Raw genomic sequence first — 21,201 nt, forward strand, 5'->3', positions numbered from 1 at the left:
TTAGCAACTCAGCAAGATCCTGTCTCTAATTAAAAAAAAAAAAAAAAAAAAATATATATATATATATATATATATATATATATATATATATTTATAAAAATTTGTATTGACCACATACACTGTGTTTTTCTGTGAGGGTGAGTAAGAAAGACATATAATAAAGCATATATATATATATATATATATATATATATAAATGAGCTGGGGATATGGCTCAGTGGTTTAGCACCCCTGGGTTCAATCCCCAGAATCAAAAAGAAGAAGTTGAACTTTTTTTTTCAAAACATTTTTGTCAGCTTTAATTCATTAATTAATTTTTATGTGGTTCTGAGTATTGAACACTAGGTTCGATATGCTAGGCAATCGCTCTATCACTGACCCACAACCCCAGCCCCTTGAACTTTTTTTTTTTCTTACGATTAAGAGTCATTTGTATTTCCTTTTGTATGAACTCCCCTCATTTTTCTGTTAAGATTTAGAATTTCTAGGCTGGGGATGTGGCTCAAGCTGTAGCACGCTCGCCTGGCATACGTGCGGCCCGGGTTCGAGCCTCAGCACCACATACCAACAAACATGTTGTGTCCGCCAAGAACTAAAAAATAAATATTAAAAATTTAAAAAAAGATTTAGAATTTCTAATTGCTAAGAGTTATCTCTTTAATATTCTTTCTCAGAATATTAAAGAGATAACTCTTTCTCCGTGATATGTGTTGAGGCTATTTCTTCCTTATTAATTATTTGTCTTCTGATTTTGCTTATCATGCCTTTTTAAATTTTTTTTTTTTTGAGGTGCTAAGGGATTGAACCCTGGGCCTAGTGCATGTAAGGCAAGCACTCTACCAACTGAGCTATATCCCCAGCCCTGGTTTGTTTGTTTGTTTGCTTATCATGCTTTTAGCCAAACTTTTTTATAGTCATGTCTTCTGGATTTTGAGTATTACGAAGACCTTCTTGACTCTAGGACTAAAAAGCAATGTCCTGGGGCTGGGGCTGTAGCTGTAGCTCAGTGGTAGAGCACTTACCTTGCATGTGTGAGGCACCGGGATCGATCCTCAGCACCACATAAAAATAAACAAATAAAATGAAGGCATGCTGTCCATCTACAACTACAAAATAAATACATACAAAGAAATGTCCTCATTTTCTTCTTGTTCTTTTTTTCAATTTTTTACAACTTTTTAAATATTTATTTTAGTTGACAGACCTTTATTTTATTCATTTATTTGTATGTGGTGCTGAGAATTGAACCCAGTGTCTCACACATGCAAAGCAAGTGTTCTACCACTGAGCCACAACCCCAGGCCCTCTTCTTGTTCTTTTATGATTGTATGGAATATATTTATACCATTTTAGTTTGGAGTTTATCTTTGTATATGGGATGAGGCATACACCCAATTTTATATTTTTTTCAGATGGCTATATTTCAGTGCCAATACATTTATGGAATAGTTCCATCTTAATCTCAGTGATTTGAAATGCTCTACCCCCCCCCAAACACACATTTTTTATTGGTGCATTTTAGTTGTATATAATAATAGGATTTGTTGTTACATATTCATACATGCATACAGCATAACACTGTAATTTGGACAATTTGGATCCCCAGCACTTGCTCCCTACAACCCCTCCTCTCACCCCCGGTCTCCCTACTTTATTCTGATCTCTCTTTGGAGATGTTGTCAGATACCAAATTCCTCAAATTGTTGGGTACAGTGGGGCATGCCTATAATCCCAGCAGCCCAGGAGGCTGAGGCAGGAGGACTGAAAGTTCACAGCCAGTCTCAGCAAATTATTGAGTCCCTAAGCAACTCAGTGAAACCCTGTCCCTCAATAAAATATAAAAAAGGATTGGGGATGTGGCTCAGTGGTTAAGTGCCCCTGGGTTCAATTCCCAGTACACACACAAAAAAGAGGAAAATAAAAACCAAAACTGTCTCTAAATTCCTCAAATTACTCCAGTGTGTTTCAGAATTTTCTATTATATTTCGTTGGACTATGCATGCACTAGCAATATAGTGTCTCATAAATTAAGGCTGGTAAGTCTAGTGTTCTTGTCACTTTTTTTTTTTTTTTTTTTTTTTGGAGCTGGGGATTGAACCCAGTGTTTTTACACATGCTAGGCAAATGTTTTACCACTGAACTACATTTCCAGCTCCTTTGTTATGCTTTATTTTCAAAGTTTTCCTAGAATATACACTTGCCTTTTATATTTCTTGTTGATTTCCCCCATTCATACATTAGAATCATTTCATCTGGCATGGTGGCCTACATCTATGATTCCAGTGACTCAGGAGGGTTCAGAACTTAATGAAACCCTGTCTTATTTTTTTTTATTATTAGTTGTTCAAAACATTACAAAGTTCTTGACATATCATATTTCATACATTTGATTCAAGCGGATTATGAACTCCCATTTTTACCCTATATACATATTGCAGATTCACATCGGTTACACATCCACTTTTTTACCTACTGCCATACTAGTGTATGTTGTATTCTGCTGCCTTTCCTATCCTCTATTATCCCCCCTCCCCTCCCCTTCCCTCCCCTCCCCTCCCCTCCCTTCCCATCTTCTCTCCCTACCCCATCTACTGTAATTCATTTCTCTCTCTTGCTTTTTTTCCCCTTTCCCCTCACTTCCTTTTGTATGTAATTTTGTATAACAATGAGGGTCTCCTTCCTTTACCATGCAATTTCCTTTCTCTCTCTCTTTCCCTCCCCCCTCTCGTCCCTGATTAGTGGTGATCTTCTTCTCATGCTTTTCCTCTCTATTCTGTTCTTAGTTGCTCTCCTTATATCAAAGAAGACACTTGGCATTTGTTTTTAAGGGATTGGCTAGCTTCACTTAGCATAATCTGCTCTAGTGCCACCCATTTCCCTGCAAATTCCATGATTTTGTCATTTTTTAGTGCAGAGTAATACTCCATTGTGTATAAATGCCACCTTTTTTTTTTATCCATTCATCTATTGAAGGGCATCTAGGTTGGTTCCACAGTCTAGCTATTGTGAATTGTGCTGCTATGAACATTGTTGTAGCAGTGTCCCTATAGTACGCTCTTTTAAGGTCTTTAGGGAATAGTCCAAGAAGGGGAATAGCTGGGTCAAATGGTGGTTCCATTCCCAGCTTTCCAAGGAATCTCCATACTGCTTTCCAAATTGGCAGCACCAAGTGAAACCCTGTCTTAAAATAAAAAATCAAAAAGAGTTGGAAGGGGCTAGGGTTGTGGCTCAGCGGTAGAGCGCTCGCCTAGCACGAGCGGGACCTGGGTTCGATTCTCAGCACCACTTAAAAAAAGGCATTGTGTTGTGTCCATTTACACCAAATAAATAAATATTTGAAAAAAAAAAAGATTTGGGAATGTAGCTTAGTGATAGCCTTTGGGTTCAATCCTTAGTATAAAAAAAATCACTTATCTAGTTAAAAAGTTTTCAGTACTTTATGCAATTCATAAATGAATTTCCTGCACATAGATCTTTTTCCAATTATATTCACTTACTCAAGAATGTGATGTTTTCCTCTATGTGTGATGTTTTCCTCTATGTGTTTAAGTGTTCTTTTGTGTTCACTTTTTAAATTCATATAAGACTTACATAAATATTATTAAAAAGTTTATTGATAAGAATGATAGTTTTATTTTTTGTACCATGGATTTAACCCAGGGGTGCTAAGCCACTGAGCCACATCCCAAGTCTTTTGTATTTTTTAATTTTGAGACACTATTACTGAAGCTAGCCTTAAACTTGGAATCCTCCTACCTCAGCCTCCTGAGTTGCTGGGATTACAAGCATGCAATACTGTGTCTGGCTATTATAAGTACAAGAACAAAAAGGAATGATTAAATTCTGTACTGTTATAGAACTCATTCATGTATTGTTAAGCTGGCAAATAGTGGGAATCAAATCACCATGCTGTTTATATTTCAATGGATATATTTAAAAGTGTATTGTCTTAATTTTGTTTATAATGATCAATATTTGCATACTCTAGAAGTTGTATCAAACTACAGGTTGAACATTCCTAATTTGAAAATTTGAAATCCAAAATTCAGAACTTTTTGAACATGACACTAGAAATGGCATATTCCATAACATAATACTTTGTTTCAAGTACAAAATTACTTATAGATTGTATACAAAATATGTATAAGGCACTTAGGAAACATAAAGAAATTTGTGCTTAAAGGAAAAGATAAATGAATTTATGTTTAAACTTGGGCCCCATTCCCAAGATATCTCATTATGTATATGCAAATATTCCAAAAAAACATATATATCCAAACCCTAAAACACTTCTGGTCCCAAGCAGTTTAGATTAGGGAGATTCAACCTGTATTTTAATCCCCACTGAAATTCAATAGATGTCAACTGAAGAACCTCTAGTTGGAAAGACAGCTGATGCTGCTCAAGAGTAGAGTTGCCCTCTGCTTGGGCAAGTGTTGGGTAGCCTGATAGGGCTCTCTCTGCTAAGTAGAGGCCCATGAGGTGGTTCTGCTCTGCCTGGCACAATGGGACTAACCCCTCCATCCTCTACTCAGCACCCTATCTTTTGTGACCAAGGTAAGCTCTTGATCACTGGCTCTCAGTTCAGGCAGGGAACTTGTTTGTGGGTATTATTCATGTTAGAGAAGGGAAAGTAACTCTGAGGAAGATGAAAGCCAGGATTTCCCAGTTGATCAAACACAATGAAGCCAGAGCTTGGGGGTTTTGAATGACGCGTCCGTCTCTTAGGAGTTGTGTGTTTTGTTACTTTATTTGTGCAGTGCTGGGCCTCAAGCATGTAAGCAAGTGCTCCACTACTGAGCTCCATCCCGAGGTGCGTTCTTAAGTCAGTCAATCTCGGTGCAGATTCCTCATCCTGACCTAAAGGGAAGCAGGGCTTTCAAAGCAATGCTTGGCAGAGTGCGTACCACACCCACGGGGCCCACGCCACACGAGGAGGGCCCACCAGCAGAAGAAACGGAGGTCGCCCGCCCCACGCGGCGGAGCCGGATTGCCGGGATAGCGTCGCTAGCGAGGAGACCTGGGCAGCGGACGGCCGAAGAAGGTGGTGATCTAGGACTGTCACTCTCTCGCCGCAGGGGCTGTTTCATTTAGGCGAACCCAAGCACACTTCCTTCACAAGAAGTTAACAAATACTATGTCCCGGCACGTTCTCTACTCTATTCTGTATTAACCTGTGCAACTCGACCGCCGCCTATTAGAGGAAGCCCTCAGCGACATCTAGGGTCTCCGGATTCCGCGCAAACAGGCGTGTCAGCCCATCCGGGCGTCTCGCGCACGCAGGCAGGAGCGCGCACGCCGTCGCGTCACGCGCCACGCGCGTCCCCGGTCCGGCGCGCTCCGGGCGGAAGTGAGGTCTGTGGCTCCGGTGCTGCGCAGCGTCGGAGTGGAGCGCGGGCTGCGGAGAGGCGGGTCGGGCGGAGCAGAGCAAACGCGAGTGCGGCCCCCGAGCGGCGGCGGAGACGCGGGCCGAGCGGCTCAGTCCGCATCGGAACAGGCCTCCGTGGCGCTAACCCTCGCCTTGACCCTCGACCCATCCCGCCCAGGCGGGCGAGCGCTGGTTACCCAGGCCCAGGCCGCCTCGCGCGGCTCGGTGAGTGGGGCTGCTTGGCGGGGGCGGCACGCACGCCCTCCCCAGCCCCGGCCGGCGGGCGGGCCGGGGCGGTGGCGCGGACGGAAGTGCAGTGCTTTGTGCGACCAGCTCGGGGCGGCGCCAAGGTCGGGCCGGTGGCTGGGGGTCGCTGGGCGCCAGACTGGGCCCTGCTGCGCTTTGTCCGCTGGCCGGGCAGGGGCCCGGGCGCGGGCAGGTGCGGTCTGTGTGGCTGGGGGCTGCGGCCCAGGTGGCCAGCCAGGGGGGTATTCATGGCGCAGGGATGTCCTCTCGGCCTTTTAAAGGTCGCAGTCACCAGAGCAAGAGAGTATGGAAAACAGGGGAACATTGGGGTGGCGTTTCTGTAAGTCAGATTTGGTATTCTTGGGTTTAATCATTTCGAATTATTCACTTTATCTACAAAGTAAGATTCATTTGCTTTGTGGAAATTGAGCGTCCTCCCCTTGCTTGAAAAGGCACCATTTAAATTAAGCTTTTAAGATTTTCTTCAGAAAGGACATTTTGTGGCACAGTGTGGGTAAACTTTGAAAAATCAAAGTGCACCTTTCCGGTGTCCACAAACAGGGTGTTTCTCCTTTGAGTGTGTGCGAACGTGCATCCAGTGAATTGTATGAGTTAATGTTTAATCATTAAAGTCACTCATAAACATGTTTTGGAGTGTTTTGGCATGCACAGAAGCTTTAAAGAAGATTTATGTAGTTCATTTTCCTTAAAATTTCCAGTCATCCTTGTATAATTTCAGATTACTTTCTCAAATATTATGAAAGGTTTTAGGTTTTTAAATTTGGCTTTGGCAATTATAAGGCATTTAAACTTTCGTAGGTGAAGAAGTTAGTGGGTTGTTTTTGCTTGTCAGTGAAGACTTCAGCAGTCTAAGGTTACATTTTGTAATGTTAACTACTGTGGTGGAAATTATGAAAATTTTACCTTTCCTGGTCCTTATAAAGTGCACTGAATTTGGTAGAGTGCGTTCTCATGCAGTATTTTCAGGTTACCAGTATTTTCAGCTTGGCATGCAAGCTTTCAAATAAGTTAAAATTAGTTGTGATTTTGACTAAAGGAAAGTTTAGGTCTGGTGGGAGGCGCTGCAGGCTTCTAGTTGGAGACTGCTGACTTATAAGGTTCTCCTGGGTGTTCACTTTGCAGCAGTCACTGAAAATGTCCAAGCAGATAGTGTCCTTTTTCTGCCTCCTGCCTTTCAGAATAGTAAAAGGATTTAGGCTGTGCCCTAAGGCAAGTTCCTGAAACTCCAAAGGAAGGAGGGAGCAGCATGTGCTGTTACTGCCCAAACCTTCTTATTAGAACCTAATATGTTAAGATTTACTGTAAACTAGTTTTTAACCCATATTCATTTTAAGATTAAACAGAATTGTAACTTGAAAATTATTTGAATTCCAAACACTGGGAAATTAAGAAAAGCATAATTCTGTAAAAGTAGATGAGAATTTTGGGAAAAAAATCTGAAGTGCATTTAAAATATTTTAATTTTTTACAGGCTCTGTGGTTTAAAGGGAAATTTTTGTCTTTCTAGCTTGTCTTATATAGACAATTTCTTTTCCTGCACCAATCGGAACAGTTTTTAAACAGCAGTGTACCAGCACAATAGACTAATTCTTCACTCATGTCTGTTTCCCTGAAGTCTGTCCAAGTGTATTGTGCAGAAATTTGTGAATTTCTCCCAGTAGACTGCATATGTTGGTAGTGAAAGTAGACTGGGGAGAGTGGAGAACTTTCTTTTAATATGTGCTTTTCTGGATGATGTCAGATGTTACTGAGAAGTTCCAGTGTTGATTAAAGAGTATTGTATGTTGTATATTGGAGTCTCTGAAAGAGAGTTTAAGCCCCATAAAATCAGGGTTGTTGATAGGAAATCTAAAACATCAGGCTTTAAAAAAATTTTTAATATAATTTTTAGTTGTAGATGGGCACAAAACCTTTTTTTAAAAAAATTTATTTTTATGTGGTGCTGAGGATTGAACCCAGTCCTTCACAAGTGCTAAGACAAGTGCTCTACCACTGAGCCACAACCCCAGCCCCTAAAATTTTATTATTACTATTTTGTGTAGGAGCTTTGTTTATTTATTTAGATCATGATATACTTTAAAACTAGAGATGATGCAGTGATGGCTTTTTAATTTTAACGATTCCTGATTGTTCTGATTGGGATTTTCAGGTTGAGGAATTTTTGCTGTCATCAAATCTAAGATTTTTCTTTTCTTGTGTAGGTGTCAAACCGCCCATAGTAATTCTGACAGTTGAATAATTTCAAGTGGAAAACTTTAAAGAAGTGGTACCCTGTGGTTCCAGCCTTGCGATTGGGTTCCTTGGTCTAAGCCAAGTCAGAACTAGGAAACTGGTGGTTTCTGGATAATTAGTGGCCTTAGATTCCAGGCAGGTTGGTGATGGTTTTTTTTTCTTTCGTTTTTCATTATGCAACTGAAAAAAGTGCAGTACACTATATGCTCATGTATGCAACATCCTGATGTACAGATTATTAGCATTTTACTGTATTTGCCCATTTTGGTTGAAGTGTTTTAAATTAAAGACATGTCTTTATGTACTTTAATATGTATCTCTAAAAAATTATGTATACATGCAACCTCAAATGTACTACACATAGCGTATCATCTGATACTAATTTGGGTTTTGTTCCAAATATCCTTAAATTTTTTTTTTACAGTTTTTAAACTCTAAATCAGAATCCATACAAAATCTGTTTGTTTCCTTTATGTCTAATCTTATTTAAAAAAAATTTTTTTTTGTAGTTGTAGATGGACAGAATGCCTTTAATTTTATTTTTATGTGGTGCTGAGGATCAAACCCAGTGCCTCACACATGCTAGGCAAGTGCTCTGCCACTGAGCTACAGCCCCAGCCCATAATCTATTTTAATCTAGGACTGCCCCCACCCCTGTGCCTTTTTTTCAGATGAATGACTTATTGAAGAAACTGGGTCATTTGTCCTCCAGAATGCCCCATCTTTTGGTTTTGCCTGATTCCTCCATACCTCCAACTCCTTGACTTTTCCCCAGAACTGGAAGTTAGAGGCATAAAAATATATTTGACTTTTGTAGCAGTACATCTTTGATGATACATAGTAATTCATATTTCATCATGTAAGGATGCAGATAGTTAAGTAATTTGACTCTTAGTGATGTTAGGTTTGATCTTTAGGTTCAGGTTTCAAGTCTACTAATCAGTAAACAGATTATGTTTCAGTAACTCTGAACTCAAGTTAATATTACTATGATAAATCCCATATGTTCTGTTGAATAATTCTTCAGTTATTCTTGCACATTCAAAAAATACTTAAGAACTTCACTTTGTGAGATGGAGAGAGGCCATGTGGAACAAGGAATTTCCTCAGTTCTTTGGGATTATAGTATTGGGGGAATGAACAAATAACTTGAGCTTTTTGGTGTTTGTTCAGAGAGATGTGTCTGTTATAAGTTATTTTTTGCCTCTGTCAAATTGTTGCAAAACTGCAACACTTTCATTAATCCTGTAATATTTTATCTACATGTAACTTTTAATTCATTAAAATGTTTTAATAACTTTAGAAAATATATATTATCAGCTTCTGAGGAAGTAGAAATTCTTTCAGGAAATGTAATCTCAATTCAGACGTGGTTCTGTGAAATTTTTAGTGGCACGTGGGTTAAACTGTATCATTAGAGGTCTAGACTGTAAGGCTATGGAAGGGGAGCCTCGTGGTTTCCAGTGTATTTGAGTTTTTTTTTTTTTTTTTTTTGCAATTTTTGGCTATCACAGCACAGTGATAATTTGTGTAGTTTTTGATATATAGTTTTCATTTTGTATACCTAGGAATGTAGTTTTCATTTTGTATACCTAGGAATGGTATATACCCAGGGAATGGGTTGTGCTGTTTATGAGCTTCATTGCCTGTCATACGATAGCTGCTTGCTCAGCCCCCATTTAAGGGTCTCCACCTGCTTGTAACCTAACCTGTTTCTCCATAGTCATTTATTGCTGATTCCTACTTGTAACCTAAGCTCCAGATATACCCAGCCGTCTAATATTTGCAATATGGGTCTTGAATTTTCTCATTCCTGTGGCTAGTTGTGAAATTTGGAAATGCTGCCTCTTGAATCATGTTTCCTGATTATTCCTCCCTCCCCTATTGAATTTTTGCTCTCTCCATTCAGCTCTTAGAACAATTTATTCACTTGTGACTCTTAATACTCTGCCTGTATCATAATTATTCATGATTTTTGTTTTAATTCTTATAGGCCTGTGCTGTTCAGAATAATAGCTGTAACTTTCATCTGATTATTTAAGCTGAAAATTCAGTTACCATATTTGGACAGCACAGACATAGTTTCCAACTTTGCAGAAAATTCTGTTGGACAGTGCTTTTTCTAGATTGTAAATTCAGAAGGGAGGTACTGTGACTTCCTCCTTTCTCCATGGCTTTTGCATAGTGTTTTGCTAATCTCATGTTCAGTTAAGAAAATAAAATTAGATTTTGGCACAGAATGCAGAGAACTAGAGTTTGGGAAATATTTATTTCTTGAGAAATGATAGTTAAACCTGAGAAGTTAATGAAGTATTTGAGGACCTTCATGATTCCTATGTTGTAGATCTCCAAGAGTAGGTTAAAAGTGTAGAGGAATTGGATTTGGCAATTGCCAGTTTGGGGGATAAAACACAATTGATCCTTCTGCTTACCTGCTTCCTTTCTTGTTTTTTCTTTATTTTGTAGGTCTGTGCTGTCCAATGTGGTAGTCCTGGACATATGTGACTAAGTTGAAGTTAAATAAAGATGAAACATGAGATCTTGCACCAGCCACATTTTTTCAGGTGTTCATAGTCACTCTAGGCAAGTGGCTGCCATAATGAACATCAGGAAGGGGAGAACATTCTGATTAAGATATCATTTAACTGTAGTTTTGGATGTAGCAAATCTAGCTTTGGATTAAAAGTCTTAAAAAAAAAATTGTTCTGTTGATAAATGCCCTTATCTCTGATGCTGTCAATTTATTCTTACTGAATTTGTTACAGAGGCTAAGGTTGTGAGCTAGTTTATTCTGCATACTGAACTGCTTAGCTGTGACTTATGAGTTAGGTGAGCTGAAAATTTGAAGTGCTTCATTTTTGTGTTTTGTCTTTATTTTTATTTATTTATTTATTTTTGTGGTGCCGGGGATTGAACCCAGGGTCTTGTGCATGCTAGGCAAGCACTCTGCCAACTGAGCTATATTTCCAGCCCTGTGTTTTGTCCTTAATGGAATTAAAAAACTAGAGTTTTAAAGTGTATGTGTGTTTTTAAGAAAGTGAGTAGGTATTTGAACCTATTTTGTATTAGATATTGTTATTGGTGAATTAGAGATATCAAAGAAAACAGCACCAAGTGTATGTTCTCTGCTTTTGTGGGCCTGTATTCTAATTGGGCATGTGGAGAAGGCATACACTGAAAAAGTAAACTAATGTACATGTAATGTGTGGGTTGTCCTACCCCCCCACCCCTGCCCCCAATTAAAAAACAGAACTTTTAGCCAGGAGTCATGGTGCTCACCTGTAGACTTACCTACTTGAGAGTCTGAGATAGGAGAATCAGTTGAGCCCAACAGTTTGCTTGAACAACATAGACCCGTATCTCAAAAACAAACATCAAAAAAAAAAAAAAAAAAAGGAAAAAAGAAGTGTGGGGAACTTTTTCAGAGCAGTTTTAGATTCACAGCAATATTCAGCAAAAAAATTCAGAGTGCCATACATACTTCTTTCCTTACACAGTTTTTATGTAAATTAAAGATCATCTTGCTCTTTTCAGTCACATAATCCCTGGGGCCAAAAAAAAGTGACTTACTGGATGAGGACTAGGGAAAGCTCATACTTAAGTTGAGAATCTTATTTTAGTTAGGGAAGGAACAGAATCATAACTAAATGTTTGAACTTTTCAGGAAAAAAAAAGATTAGTGAGTTTTAGAACATTGAGTGGGTTAATGAATAGCTGGGCTGTAAGCTAATTTTTCTTTTTTTAGGAAAACAAGTTATTTTTAAAAATACAGAAAAGTGAGGAGGAACACTAAACCCAACTCATGTAGAGATAATTACCTTAATGTTTTTATGTTTTCTTCCACACTTATTTCCATGTGTTGGAGGTGCCAGTGACCATAAGTTGATGTAAATTTGGGCTCAGTATTGTACCCTACTTTTTTCACTTAACACTGTATAAATCTTGTGCTTTTTTGTGGACCCAGGATCAAGCCCAGGGCCTAGTGCTTGCCAAGCAAGCTCTCTTAACACTGATGTATACCTCCATTTTCCTTAAATGTTTTTTTAAAAGCACCTGCATATTTCATGGCTTGGATATATCTTAACTGTTCTTTATTAAAAGGACATTTAGGTTATTTGTAGAATGTTTTTTCTTATATAGAGAATACTTTTTCCTGTTAGTTTCTGATGGACTGAAGAGAGTTGTAAAGAACTGTTTATAACATCCTGGTTGGGCATTAATTAAAACATTTTGTGTTGTCTGCTAGTTGGGAGAAGCATGAAACACCTTTTAGATAGGCTAGAGAAAGATTCTTAGTACCTGCTCTTTTGGGGACTGATACTGGAGAAAAATCTTGAGAACAAAAACACTTGGCTAAATCACTTTTTTTTTTTTTTCCTTTTAGTTCTTGAAATCATGAATCCCGTTTATAGCCCTGGATCTTCTGGGGTTCCCTATGCAAATGCCAAAGGAATTGGTTATCCAGGTAAGTGAGTAGAATTTTTCATTTTTGATCACTTGGTATATTTCCATAGCATTAAAAATATTTAGAGTGGACAAGGAAGAAGATAAATGAAAATGAAAAATTAAGAGACAAGACTGGCTTTGATCAAAGTTTAATTTAGTAGTTTCTATATTTCCATAGCATTAAAAATATTTAGAGTGGACAAGGAAGAAGATAAATGAAAATGAAAAATTAAGAGACAAGACTGGCTTTGATCAAAGTTTAATTTAGTAGTTTCAGCAGTTGGGACCAGGATCTTGTTTATATAAGTTGGTCTGGTAAGCCTCACTTCCTCATCTTAGCTTAATAGTAGTCACAGGTCCTATTTGTTCCTCCCCATTGTGGCTCAGCCCTCATAGCAATCTTTCACTTTATTTCTGCCCTGTAAGAAAGCCCCAGAGGCTTTTTATTTCCTATTTATATCATATCTAGGGTTTGTCCTGATGGAACTTTAGTTTCATCCCTGGGTCAGAGAGGACATACTTCTAACTAAGGCCTGAACAGTACCGAGTCAGCAATGGTTGTCCTGATTGGTGACTTTGAATAAAGGATAAGTATTTGCAATGTTATGATTTCTTTGTGGATTTTAATAATATGGTTGATAACCCTAAAACCTTGTTGTTACAAAATCCTTAGAAAATGAGCTGGGTACCGTGATGCATGCCTGTAATCCCAGTGGCTCTGGAGGCTGAGGCAGGAGGACTGTGAGTTCAAAGCCAGTCTGAGCAATTTAGCAAGTTCCCAAGCAACTCAGTAAGACCCTGTCTCTAAATAAAATATTTTTAAAAAATGCTAGGTGGGGATGAGGTTGTGGCTCAGTGGTATAGAGCGCTTGCCTAGCATGTGTGAGGTGCTGGGTTTGATCCTCAGCACTATATAAAAATAAATAAAATAAAGATACTATGTCCAACTACAAATAAAAAAATATTAAAAAAAATAGTGCTGGAGATGGGCTTTGCCCCTGGGTTTAATCCCTGGGGTCAAAAAAGAAAAGAAAATGGAATAAAACATTTGCAAATGTATACCTGAACTTGCAGGAGGGAAAAGGATTGTCTAGGGCCAAATATGGGAGTGGTGTGAAACCCATTTTTTTTGACCATTAAGGTAAGGGGTCTGTCCAAGAGGTATTTGTTGTTTGTGGATTGTAACAATCCACATGGGAATAGGCTTCAGATCTTGTGAGACAAGGAGTAGGAGTGGGCTCTCATCAATTAGTTTGATTTCTAGAGAGTTGGTCTCCCAGGAAAGAGGTGGTCCCACCCAGAAGCTTGAGTCTGCATGGGCTCTGAGAAGGAGGGATGGCTTTCCTAAGATTTTGTAGCCATTTCGGGGATGTTTAGAACACTGATTTGCATTACTGTGCATTTCCTAGGGGCTCCAGAAGTTTAGAAACCAACATAAAAAATATTCTTCAACTTGAATTTCCCCTAGAGCCCCTGACAGAAGAGAATGCATAAGTGCTGTGGAGGCATTTGTCCTCAACCCAGCTTGCATGGGCTTCCCACAGACAAAATTCTGCCTGCTTGCATGAAAAATCATTATAAGACACAGGGTGCTGTCAGGTGAAAGTCACCAGTCATGACTGCTGTGTCACACCGAGAATTTTAGAATAATTACAAATGGAAAAGAAAGAAAGAGTCAAAAACATAAGAGGGGAACAGTATGCTGGGAGAGAAAAAGTAACCAATCAGAACTTAAAAATGGCAAAAAAAAAAAAAAAAAATTGGACAAAATTCAGGTTAATTTGCTTGTAGAACACTGCTAAAGTGAGAACCAGAAAGCAGTATTAGGATTGGAAGGCAGGAGGAATAGACTGGCTAAGAAGTTTGAGAATGAAGTGCTCCAGGAAGCATAAACACCAGCTCCGTATAGTGGTATTAATGCTGAAATGTGTATATTTGTTCTTCCTCTTTGGTTGGCTATTGACAGGGATTGGTAAACTCTACATGAAGGTCCAGGTAGTAAATATTTTAGAATTGTATAGCTACTCAGCTCTGTCTCTGTAGCACAAAAGCAGCCTTTGGCAATACTCAGTGTGGTGTGTTCCAGTACAACTGTAAAAATGGGTGGTGGGCCCTGTGGGCTGTTGCTGACACTTGGTTAAGAGAATTTTTGGAGTAAGCTGCTTTTTTTACCCCCTCTCACATTTTTTATTTTATTTTGGGGTCTAAAAATTACATTTAAAAGAAAATTTCTGTAATTTTAAAGATGTTTAAAATTTTGTATCTTTTTACATAGTTTTTGCCTTCATTTCCTTATACTTATTTTCTATTTTCTTGGTTTTGAGATTTTTATGTCTCTTTTACTTCTATACAACTTTATGAGAGGGGCTGGAGTTGTAGCTCAGCGGTAGAGTGCTTGCCTAAGCTATGTGCGAGCCCCAGGGTTCAATCCCCAGCACCACATAAAAACAAAATAAAGTAAAGGTGTTATGTCCAACTACAACTAAAAAATAAATTAAAAAAAAACTTTATGAGTGAGGTTTCAATGCAGGACTCTAGGTCATTTAAATCAGGGAGTCAAAAATATGGGAAGATGTGCCTGCAGGAGGTGACGGCCAGCATAATTTCAACCAAAAGCTGACAAGGCATTTTAATATAGGAAAGTACTTTTGTGCTTTAAAAAAAAATATTTATTTTTTTAGTTGTAGTTGGACACAATAACTTTATTCCATTCATTTATTTTTATGTGGTGCTAAGGATTGAATCCAGGGCTCTGCGCATGCTAGGCTAACGCTCTACTGCTGAGCCACAATCCCAGCCCCCTTTTGTGCTCTTTTATATTCTTACTGACAAATGGAGAGACTGGTTCTATTACTGTTATTTTTATTTACACTTAAATAGGAAACTCTTCTCAGAAATGCTTTATATTTTGTTATAATTACTGATATAATTGATTTATATCCAGAATTTTGTTTTCTTTGCTCATTTTTCTCTTGTCATCATTTGGATTAATCAAATATTTTTATTTAATTCTTCTATTAGTTTTTTTTTTCACTATTCTCTTAATGGTTACTATAATACAACATTTAAAAAATCCTCTCTTTCTCCTTTTGTATTATTGTTGCCATGCCTTAAGACATTACTGTTTTTATTTTGTGCAGTCAACAGCTATTAACTCAGTTATTTGTAGTGCTCTTTATTGCTTTCTTTGTTGACACATTTCTGTCTGGGTCTTTGTTCTTTATCTGAATAACTCCCTTTAACACCCCCTCCCAATCCACAAACTTTAATTTTTTTTTTAAGTTATAGGTGGACACAGTATGGTTATTTATTTTTTTTATGTGGTGCTGAGGATCGAACCCGGTGCCTCACACATGGTAGGTGAGTGCTCTACCTCTGAGCCACAACCTCAGCCCTGTAAATAATTTTTTTTTTTTTTTTTGTTATTGTTGTGCTGGGGATTGAACCCATGGCCTTGTGCATTCCAGGCAAGCACTTACCAACTGAGTTATATCCCCAGTCTCACAAGCTTTTAATAGATTAAAATAGAAATTTTATTCTCTCCCAGTCCTGGATACAGAAGTTTGAAATTAAGATATGGGTAGGGCTACAGTCCTTGCCTTTTCTAGTTTCTGGCATTACAGGTCATCCTACACAGGTAGCCCTGGGGCCACATCAATCCCATTTCTGCTTCCATAGTCAAAACCTCTGCTTCTCTTTTGTGTGTATTCTTTAAAGTCACTTGTCATTGGATTTAGGACTCACCTGAGCAGTCAAGGATGATCTCATTTCAAGATCCTGAGTCATATTTGCTAAGTCTTATTTCAAATAAGTTCATAGTCATTTTCCTGGGGATCTAATGTGATATCTTTTGGGGAGCCTTTGTTTTTGTTTATAATGGTGAATATAGATTTTTAGGTTGGCAGTTACTCTCTCTCAGACATTAGGATGTAATTCCATTGTCTTCAGTTTTGCATTGCCTTTGGGAATCAATTTTTGCTTCTCCCTTGCCATCCGTTGTGCTCTCTTTTTTTTTTTTAATATTTATTTTTAAGTTGTAGTTGGACACAATACCTTTATTTTATTTATTTTTATGTGGTGGTGAGGATCGAACCCAGAGCCTCACATGTTCTAGGCGAGTGCTCTACCACTGAGCTGCAACCCCAGCCCCTCCCTATGCCTTTTAAAATATCTTAAAAAAAAAAAAATCTATCTATCTTTCTTTCTTTCCTTTTCTTTTCCTCCCTTTTCCTCCCTTCCTCCCTCCCTCCCTTCCTCCCTCCCTTCCTCCCTTCCTTCCTCCCTTCCTTCCTACCTTCCTTCCTCAAACCCAGTGACTCACACGTGCTACAGCCCTAGCCCCTAAAATATCTTTGTTTTTACCATCATGTAACTAGATATCATTTTCTTAGTTTTTGTCTTGCTTAGCATTTAGTGAACTTTTTGGTCCTTGGTTTGTTTCTTCTAGCCGTTGCAGTACCTGTGCAAGTATTTTTCTGTTCCTTACTCTTTCCTGGGACTTCATTAACATTAATATACATTCATATACCCCTTTTCTTTTTGTATTTTCCAGTTTTTTACCTCAATTAACTTAAAATATGGATAGCTTCTACTGATCTGTTTTCATTTCACTAATCCTGATTGTGCTCAAATTTGTTGTAAAATCATACATTGAATCAAGACTTTTTATCTTCTCTAATATATTACTCAGTTATTTGAAAGATCTTTGGGCTGACTGCAGACTCTGGATTCACTGTGGGTCTATTTCTGTTGTTAGTTTGTTTTTCAGTCATTTCTCTCGGGTTGTCTGGGATTTTTCTTTGGTTGTCACACATGTTATATTAGAAATTGTGGGTGGTCCTGATGAGGTCTTCCTTTGCCAGGTAGATAACTTACTAATTGATCTTAATCAACTCAGGGAATGAGGATCTCTTGCCCATGCTGAGTTGACAAGTGTCCCAGGCCAACAAGTCATGTATTCTAATTTCTCCTTTGGTGCACAGAAAGTAGTGGACTCTTGAGTTGGAGTTAACAACAGATACATTTTGGTGGGGGCGAGGGGGCAGGATAACGCTTGTGGGAAATCAATGGGGAGGAAGCAGAATTGGATAGGAAGAGCCTCAGACTGGAGTACTTAATCGAGGAAGTCTCAGTCAGGCTATTGGGTTTCCTGAGGCAAGGATTGGCAGTTGCAGGAGGCTTGTGTTAGGCTGCTACTGCTGGAGGTCATCAGCTCGCGTATGTCTTCACTGTTGGAACAGCAGGTTAGTTTTGGGAAAGTGATGTAGCAAGTGTCTCACACTTTACTTTGTCAACTTAAATTATTCTAGAAATCACTCCCATATAATTTCACAGAGATTTTTTTTTCTTTTTTTAAAACATAATACTATTGAATAAACCCTCCATTTTGTGAGGTTTTCTTTTTTTATATTTATTTTTTATTTTATTTTTTAAATGTTTATTTTTTAATTGTAGGTGGACATACAATCTTTATTTCATTTTTACGTGTTGTTGAGGATTGGACCCGGTGCCTCAGTGTGCAAGGTGAAATGCTACCACAGAGCCACAACCCCAGCCCCTTGTAGGGTTTTCTTGTAGGGTTTCCTTTTGAAGGGTGTTAGGGTTGTTTGAATTGTTTGCTGTTTGAATGATGCTTCAGAGTAAATGACCTTGTGCTTATATTTGTTGTGGAAATTAAAATTCAAGGTGAATGTTAGAGGTAGAGTTGTGTATCAAAGAGTAAATATGTTTACATTTGATATTTTTGGATACAGCATCTTTCTGTTTTGCCCAGGCTGGGGTTGAACTCAGGATCCTTTAGCTTCAGCCTCCCATATATACATGTGCAGCTTTTTTTTTTAAAGAGAGAATTTTTTTAATATTTATTTTTTGGTTTTTGGCAGACACAACATCTTTATTTTTATATGTGGTGCTGAGGATTGAACCCAGCGACGTGCGCATGACAGGCGAGCACACTATCGCTTAAGCCACATTCCCAGCCCTACATGTGCAGTTTTTAAGATAATGCCAAGTTCACTTCCATCGAGCTTTTCCTATTTTATCCTTCTGCTAGAAGATCATTTTTCCACAGCCTTGCTGACAAAATGTCGTCTAATTTTCAGGTGGTTGCTATTCTGGTGTGAGATGGTATCAGTGTAGTTGTAGTTTGCAGTTCTAACAGTCCATGTCTATTTTTTTTTCCTTGGGTTTTTGTTCTTCTAATTTTACAAGTTATAGGCAGATGTGGTGGTATAGGTTTATAATCCCAGCTACTTGGAAGTCTGAGGCAGGAGGATTAGAAGTTTGAGGTCAGTCCAAGTAACATTAGTGAAAACCTGTCTCAAAGTAAGAAGGGCTGGAGATGTAGCTCAGTGGTACCTAGAGGATGTGAGGTACTATATTCAATTCTCTGAACTTCCCAAAAAGAAACAAACGTTAAGTGTGTCAACCTTTTACCTAAGTAATTTGTAAATATTTTCTCCTAATTTGTCTTTTTTCCCCCTGTTTTGATGGTATTACCATAAAGAGATCAAGCACATAAAAATGGCTATAGTTGAAGTTCATCATTTCATTCTCTTGCTGTGGGGAGTCTGGCCTTTCCAAAAGCCTCTGCATGCCAGAAAAGAATGAGAGTAGTTGTTGAAGGAGACGCTTCTTGTTGTCCAATGGGGGACATTTTTAGGAAGCTGCTAGGGCTAGAAAAATCTGAAGGGTAGAGAAAGAGTTCTTCTCAACAAAATTCTGGAGAGAATAAGAGAAAGAGTTTGGTGTTACACCCACAGCCAGCTAAAGTAGCATGCCAGTAGGGTCTTTTCAGACTACCCCTGTGGGGTTATATGTAGCCCAAGTGAAAACGGTTGAAGTAGAAATAGTGAGGTGAGCTATGTTCAGCTCTGGTCAGGATGGTGGCAGAGCAGATGGGATGTGGCTGATGAAATGGAGAGAGTGAGGGCATGGAAGGAGCAGAGGCTCCCATACCAGAGGCCAGTTGTATAATGACCCTCTGTTGGTTATTCACTAGCTATTTTAAATATGCTTTGTGATCTGTTTGATTTTAGAGCACATTAACTCATTGTTAGATGGTTGTGAAGGGAAGGGCCAAACAAACATAACAGTAAGACCCTTGAAGCAAATACCAAACAGATGATTCTCAGAGAATTTACTAGTGGATTTTATGGAGAGAGATAAAATTGGATTTTGTGGGAATTCCTGCACATGCCTATAGCATATTCTCTAGGTCAGTGGTATTTTCTTTTCTGACTGACTCCTTGGTATATAAGCTATATACCATTAGCTCCTATGGGTGAATTGAGGCAGCTCCAGAGCCTACTTGGCTCTCCTTGCATTTGGGCCTCTGGGGAACCTCTCCAGGTCAGTCTACAGAATGCTGATGGAAATTTCTGCTCTGCTGTTTTTACAATGGCCACTTGAAGTCTGTTTCAAGTGAAATCCTCCCTTGATGTCCAGAATGAGTGAAGGTGATAAAACATTTTACCACTGTACTTTATTCTCTGACTAGGGGGCAAGTAGGAAAGTGAGAATCTAGAGATAAACCCCAAATAGTTTCTACTGAGATAGAGGAGGATCAGTTTCAAGATCAAGGAAAAAAACAACAAAAAAACCAGATTCATTTAAGAGATGAGATCTGGCCACTTGTAGGAATTCCTGTGGGCCATTGTCTTACTTTTCTTATTGAAACTTGTTGGACTGCTTGGAAAGGTGGGATAGCAAAACAAGGGCATCCTGGCTGAGGAGGGGTGCTACAGGGATTCTAGAAAGGGACTTTATATATAACCTTCAGATAAAACCTACTGAGGGACCTACGGGTGTAGCTCAGTTTAGAGCATTCGCTGAGCATACAGGAGGCCTTGGGGTCTATCTCCAGTGCTTTAAAAGAAACCAAAAACCAAACCTATCCATAATGACTTAACCCTTTGGAAGTTCACTTAGACCACCAATTCCTGCCCCTAGTTTTCACCTCATTCCAAAGGTTTTCATCACTTTGTTTACTGTTACATCTGTTCCTTAAAGGGTCATGATGCCACCCTAAATGTCCCAGTCTAAGTGCCCTAGCAAACAAACACCTTTCTCTGAGCCTCTTCAGCAGTTTCTTTCGAAGGCTGCTGATCTATTTCTTTCTTTCTTTTTTGGTACCAGGGATTGAACCCAAGGGCTCTTAATCACTGAGCCATATCTCCAGCCCTTTTTATGTTTTATTTTGACACAGGTTCTTGTTAAGTTGCTTAGGGCTTCGCTAGCTTGCTGAGGCAACTTGTGATCCTCCTACATCAGCCTCCCAAGTTGCTGCCCCATACCAAGGAGCCTAACTGTTGTTTTGTTTCATCAGGTGAGGGAAGAGAGGACTAAAGTACAGTTTCTCACAAGTAGTAGTTAGGGCTAGCAAACATGGGTCTTCTCAGTGGCACTCTTCCCCTTGTATGAAAAAGAATTTCTAATGCCCTGGCTGTCACATCTTCCTGCACTATGAACCAGGGAGTCAGTCAAAAGGGGATCAGGGGCCTCATGGGTCCCTGGGCTCTGAAAAAGGCTGGGGAGATGACTGAGGCCTCCTCTGCTAGTAGACATCTGGATAGGGGGCAGGATTCTGACTTTCATACTAAATGTCTTGGTGTTTCTTTGTGTTCATGTTTGGAATTATTACTGGCTATTAGTTTAGTCTTCTAAGGATTTCTCATTTAATAAAGAACAGCTTGCTTCCATAAGTTTCTTTTCTTTTTTTTTTAATATTTATTTTTTAGTTTTAGGTGGACACAATATCTTCATTCCATTTCTATGTGGTGTCCAGGATCGAACCTAGTGCCCCGCACATACCAGGCGAGCGCGCTACTGCTTGAGCCACATCCCCAGCCCCATCTTTTCTTTTTCTGTTTTTTTTTAATTATTATTTT

The 21,201-nt window shown here is 38.9% G+C and overlaps 1 protein-coding gene across 4 annotated transcripts in view; it reads left to right on the forward strand.

The window, feature by feature from the left end:
• The first annotated feature begins 4,749 nt into the window (after positions 1-4,749).
• Fam168b (family with sequence similarity 168 member B) overlaps positions 4,750-21,201 on the forward strand; it is a 33,967-nt gene continuing 17,515 nt past the window's right edge. For 2 of the 4 annotated variants that reach the window (XM_026388266.2, XM_026388269.2), the window contains exons 1-2: positions 5,708-5,954; positions 12,252-12,332. In XM_026388266.2, the coding sequence (XP_026244051.1) occupies positions 5,921-5,954; positions 12,252-12,332 (115 nt within the window). In that variant the 5' untranslated portion in view covers positions 5,708-5,920. Of the gene's footprint in view, positions 5,594-5,707; positions 5,955-12,251; positions 12,333-21,201 lie in introns of those variants that run through there. The other 2 variants (XM_026388278.2, XM_026388296.2) reach the window with 2 other exon arrangements.

Source organism: Urocitellus parryii, chromosome 1, assembly GCF_045843805.1.
Source record: "Urocitellus parryii isolate mUroPar1 chromosome 1, mUroPar1.hap1, whole genome shotgun sequence".
Classification (NCBI taxonomy): Eukaryota; Metazoa; Chordata; class Mammalia; order Rodentia; family Sciuridae; genus Urocitellus; species Urocitellus parryii.